The 6,002-nt window shown below is 34.5% G+C and overlaps 1 protein-coding gene across 1 annotated transcript; it reads right to left on the reverse strand.

The window, feature by feature from the left end:
• On the reverse strand, positions 1–5,675 carry LOC142631070 (ATP synthase subunit gamma, mitochondrial-like). Its single transcript, XM_075805141.1, has 9 exons — positions 5,376–5,675; positions 4,560–4,603; positions 4,294–4,446; positions 2,819–2,932; positions 2,607–2,734; positions 1,652–1,774; positions 1,430–1,549; positions 588–709; positions 1–326 (listed from the first exon to the last, which is right to left on the reverse strand). The coding sequence occupies exons 1-9, from the start codon at positions 5,471–5,473 to the stop codon at positions 257–259; spliced, it is 972 nt and encodes a 323-aa protein (XP_075661256.1). The 5' UTR covers positions 5,474–5,675; the 3' UTR covers positions 1–256.
• Positions 5,676–6,002: the final 327 nt, after the last annotated feature.

A 6,002-nucleotide genomic window follows, 5' to 3' on the forward strand; every position in this document is an offset into this window, starting at 1 on the left:
GGACCAAAGTTTTAAAGAGAAATTTGAAGGCACAAACTCATACAAAATCAATAAAACCATCACAAATATGATTTCTTTCTTTTTTTAATTCCCAGTATAAAGATTGACACTGGGCAATTATTAGAGTAGCTTAGCCAAAAAAGAAACAAAAAAAAAACTCCCCCCAGGTGGCAACACGAAGTTCATTAGTTCAAGGAAAGCCCCCACTTAGACATTATTTCGTCACCATCAAAAAACTAGAAGTAGGTTTCTGCAATTAGCCCTCAAGTGCTGATGCTCCAGAAATGATCTCAATCAATTCAGTGGTAATAGATGCTTGACGAGTTCTATCACAAACAATCAGACAAACAATCAAGATCAGTCGTGATGGAAACACAATGAATAAAAGTAGTCAAGTATCATATTGTGCAAGTTATTAAAACAGAAAGATAATAATTCAATTGATGAGTTCTCTCATGAATGACCAAGCCAATATTCTCAAACTCATGTTTAATCACTTTATCCCAAGTGAAGGAAATTTTAGCGTGTATGTGCATGCGTGCATGTGTGTGTGTGTGTGAGAGAGAGAGAGAGAGAGAGAGAGAGACCTGTTGTAAGTAAGTGTGAGACGATCAAGAACCTCGCCAGCATTTCTGCTTGAACTGTCCATGGCAGACATCCTTGCTCCTTGCTCACTGCAAGCATTCTCCAATACCGCATTGAACAGGACCTGATGGGAATATGGAAAACTTTTTTCAACAAATCACTTAAAATCATTACAGGAATGAGAAGCAATAAACATCTTATTAATCGAGACTCAAGACTTCACCATTGCAGAGCACTGCTGCCTAGCAAATGTTAAAACATCCAATAAAACAAAACAGTGAAACTAAATATAACCAGCAACATCTGCAGCATTTAGACAATTATTGGAACACAAAATGTGGAAGTTAAACTTTTTGTCCATCAAGAGTTTAAAACCAAAGTCACGCTACAGTTATTTCAAAAAGTGATGGATCTCATGCTAACAAACTTTGGCTCAAATCGTAAGTCTCCTGTCTATGAATGGGTGGAGGATGAGGTTGTGAATTCAAGACCCACTAGGTGCATGTGTAACTTACTAATAACTCCAACCATAAAAATAAAAAAGGTAACGGGTCTCAATTCCAGTTGCTGCCAGGTCCAGCAAGAAATATTGGCTCGGAACTACTACAGTACTACTCAGCAAATTATTAACAAATCAGATAATTCTAGAAACTTGGTCGACGGTATCAACTCCTAGGCATGCTCAAATTTGCTATACATTAAGCCTTTACACATCAACTGTTTAGATTTGTAGTTCATACAAGAGTAACAAAACAATTTGATTGTTACAGAAAACAGTAAGCCCAGTCCCATCTAAAAGCACTGCTCAAAAATTGAAATATTTTTAGCCTCAAAGAAAACTTACACAAGAAAATTGGTACTCTGTCAGATTTTGGAGTATTTCCGATTTTGTCTCCCCACCTTCAATCTCATAAGAGTCTAGGTCACCAAGCCGTCCCCCAGATTCAGCCTCTCTTTCCACAATCTACATAAGCATAGCCTCACCTAACATTTTAAATCCAAAAGCAAAACAAGGAAAGCTAAAAAAATTTAATGCAAATTTATTAGAATGAAGCATTTTCATCACCTCAGGAGATAATACAGTTGCTGTTGTCGGAATAAATGAGATAACTGAACGGAACTTGTTGAAGACAACCCTCAAAGCATCATACTCCACATTCTTTAAAATGTCATCTGCCAGAACAGAGACCTGAAAGGAGAACAATTTGAATGGAACATGAGCGAAAGTGACTGCATATTTGATGATATAAAGCCTTCCACTTTTTAAAATATATATGTACACACACACACACACATAAGGACTTCCATATTTGTATATACCATAGGATTTATTTCAAATAAGCAAAAAACAAATCATCAAAATTGGGGAAGGTCTTATTGCAATTACAAATTATTGACTTGGCCATGTAAAGGATTTGCAAACAAAATCAGCATTAACGAAAGAAGATAAGCTTAAGCCAAAGGCTCAACAAAGATATCGAAATCCGATTCTGCTTTAATTTAGATTAAACTGGCATTCAGAAGGCCTCACATTATAAGAGCCAGATGAACAGATCTTAATCGCACTTCAAACATTCATTATTTCATTTTCTTTGATACATAACTTGAAGCTCTATATATTATTTACAACAACACAAGCCTTTCTGAATTCACATGTCATGGCTGGCCATTAATGGATCAGCTAACAAAATTGGCATGAACTAAAGAGGATAAGCATAAGCTTAAGTCAATGGCTTAATGAAGACATCAAAATCTGATAATGCTTTAATTTATATTAAACTAGCATTCAGAAGGCCTCATGTTACAAGACATAAAGCCAGAAAAACCTTGTTGACCAGACGAACAGATCTTTAACCACTTCTAGCATTCACCACTTCACTTCATTGATAGATAACTTCAAGCTTTCAATATATTTGTTAAAATTAGAAAATCCTTTTGAATTTCACATGCACATATATTCAAACAAACAAGAAAGTTGCTTCTCCTACAATATTTGGAGGCAAGAATTGAAAAAGACTAACCTGTGTATAATTTAGTGGATTCTTCTGCAACCCAGTTATGGATATATCAATGTGCTTCCTGGAGTCACGTACAAGTTGAGCCTTTGCCTTTTCACCCACAACGACATATTTTGGTTCTTTGTCAGGACCTGTGACAGTAGAGAAATATTTTATTGCGGATAATAACCAATCTTTGATGATAACAAAGATACTGAAGGGCTTGCAAGAAATACCAGAAGTCAACTTGAAAAGTGCCTTGCTAGTCTTAACTGATGTAGAGTTTATTCCTCCACAAAGACCTTTGTCTGAAGAAATTGTAACAATAACATTCTTCTTGACGTCAACACCTAGGATTGCAACACAAGGAAAGAAAATTAGGGCAACTAAAAACCAAGACTGGAAGATATGTAATGATCAAAAGGGATAAAAATAAAATTTAGGAAGAGAAGCCACAAGATCACAAAGAATTGCGCAATGTTTTCAATTTCATGGGTGGAGCTAAGACACCTGGTAAGGGTGACTAACTGTAAATCTACCAGGTACAGCTTTAATTGAAAATCTTTGCCAGATTACTTTTAGCTGTTTCTTGTTAACCTGAATTGGCAACATTCTAGCAAAAGGTCTTTTTCTCGAAGCCTTTTCAGCAAAAACAATATTTTGACAGCATATTAGAACTTTAAAAAAGATAAATAGATTAAAATTGGCAGTCAATTTACTAAGTATGAGATGCATTATGCAGCTGCAAAAACACAAAATCATTCAAGTTTTATAAAACCACAGCCCTTGCCTAAAAATTAATACCAAAAAAATAAAATCCAAAATTATAACTCTAATATTGAAAGCAAAAATATAAAAATCTGTGTCTAAGTTTCGTACCTAGGTTTTGAACACGCAACTTTACCCTTTTACCTTGTGCTTACAAGGAAAGGAAGTGTTACCACAGCCAAAACGCATTGGCACTATCATCACTATCTTTTCCTAGAAGAAATGGAGACACCAGTACTCGAACCAAAACCATTAACCATTGTTGCCAACAGGCTAACAAACAAAGAGGTGTTTTTTCAAAAAGATTTGGGAGAAAGTCAGGCAAACATATTCCAGCTAATGTAGATTTAGGAGATTTTGTGTGTGCGTGTGTGTGCGTGTGCATGCACTGACCAACTTCCCTTGATAAATTTGAATAAATAAATAAATAGCATCATTCCGTTATCCTCGAAAGATAGATTCTTTTCACATATTTTCATTTCAATAAACTGCGACATAAAAAAAGTAAAGCATTTCAGACGATAATTGTGCAAATGGCTTCGAATTTGGATGGAGATTATTTGATTTAAGAATCCTCAATACTCATTGAGAAACACTGATAAGGAACAACACCATTTCAAAAGATCAGAACATTCCGCTGGTGTGCCATTATAGGCATCAGTGACCTACTTTCAGTAGGTTGATTTCCATTTCTAAAAAGGGGAATGTTGACCAATTTTTAAAAAACAACAGTATTTTAGCAGTTGATCTTTAAAAGGAACAGTCCAGGTTGTGAGTTAGATACTGTGTCAAACAATATTAAGTTGTTGTTTGTAATAGCATAACAAACAAAAGTTTGCTATCTATTATGAACTTAAAGTAACATTTGATGAAAAAGAAAATATATAGTACTTGAGAAGCAGACATGCAAAAAAAAAAAAAAAAGGTATTTTAAGAAACATACTGGGAGTGTCACCAAGAAGAGCAGTAAATGGCTGCCACAGGCCACGAGAGTTCTCAGCTCTTGTTTGAATAGCTCTAAGTTTTGAGGCTGCAACCATCTTCATTGCTTTTGTAATTTTCTGGATATTCTTCACACTCTTCATCCGGTTTCTGACTGTATTTAAAAAGCGCCAACATTAACAAAAATCTCATATCTGAACAATGGTGATTGGTGACCAATAGGCACCAGAATGGAAATGTAAAGTATATGGTGAAAGTAGCTCTTACTAATTTGAGTTGAAATTGATCGAACTCCCAGAGGGGCCTGCTCCCTGCCCACCCAGGCCAATTAGTTTAGTACTTTCAAACGCAAAAAGAAATGCAAGAATTTTATAAAACCATATATCAAGTCATTGGCTAATAAATATAAAAAAAAAATGTGAAACTAAAATTATTCATCGAAAATTCTATAGTTTCCTAAAGTTTAGGAAAATTTCAAACTTCTCCAAATAACAATCTTTACTTTTGCTAGCTACATTTCAAATGCATAATACATTGCTTGGGAGGGCTCCAACAAAAAAGCTAAAATGTACCATATACAATCTAATGTATTTGAGTAGAGGCTATAGTTCTTATGATGACACAAAATCAAAACAATGCAGATTATTTATTTTAGATCTTCGTGATTTATTTTTTCGTTTCTTTTTTATAACATTACCTTTATAAAGAATAACCCTTAAGTATGTGTTTTTCATTGCAAATAAAAATCTCAAGTACGTATTTCATAGCTACATGATTTAACTAAACCAAATCCTTGATTTCTCAGCACCATTACATCAAAGCAAAGTGACTAAAATAAATCATTTCTAATCTTTTCCTTTTCATTCCCCCAAATTTTCTCATCAACCAAACAGCAAGTGAGAACTACAGATACCACTAAGCATATAAACAAAATTTTGAGGAAAATATAAAGAATAAAAATAACCACAATTTCAAATCGGAAAAGTTCTCGGTAGTTTCATTTTTCTATTATCATTTCTCAGCAACCAAACAGGAGATTAATACAGAAGCAAAGTCATGACATCACACATAGAGAGATCGTACTGTTGGATGAGAGAGGATCGGACGGCGGCGGTGATGGGTTGAGGAGAGATCAGAGGGGCGAAACGCCTCCCCTCTCGTCTGAGCGCAGCCATGGCCATTTTTGCTCTGTGAATAAACCCTAGAAGTAGAAGAAGGAGGAGAGAATGTTGTAGATCGGAACTCTGTTTTCTCTTGTACTGAGCTGCAAAGCCACAGGTCAAGGTCAGGTGGGTATTTACTATTAGTTTATGGATTGAGCGATAGCTGGGGAATCAAATTACTTTTAGGGCTCATCGGTCGTCACTCGTTGGTCATTACAATGTTAACATTTATTACTAGTTTCACGTAATATTTCACAACTGACAAAAGTAATCAGCTATTAATGGTAGATAATAAAGCATGGGAAATTTTTTATTTTTTAAATCCTTCAATTCCCTCTATTTTTCAGAAAATATCGGAAATAATAAAGTTTGGTTATAAACTTAGTCACTAAAATGTCTAGACATATGCCATTTTTCTATTGTTTTGAAAAAAATAAATAAATTTTTTTTAACTAAACAATAACTAGCTTAAAATTATTGTATACAATCCTTCTTAAGTATGATTTAGTAAGCGAACACATGTCATTTTTTTATTATTGGTTATAAT

This window comes from Castanea sativa, chromosome 4, assembly GCF_040712315.1.
Source record: "Castanea sativa cultivar Marrone di Chiusa Pesio chromosome 4, ASM4071231v1".
NCBI lineage: Eukaryota > Viridiplantae > Streptophyta > Magnoliopsida > Fagales > Fagaceae > Castanea > Castanea sativa.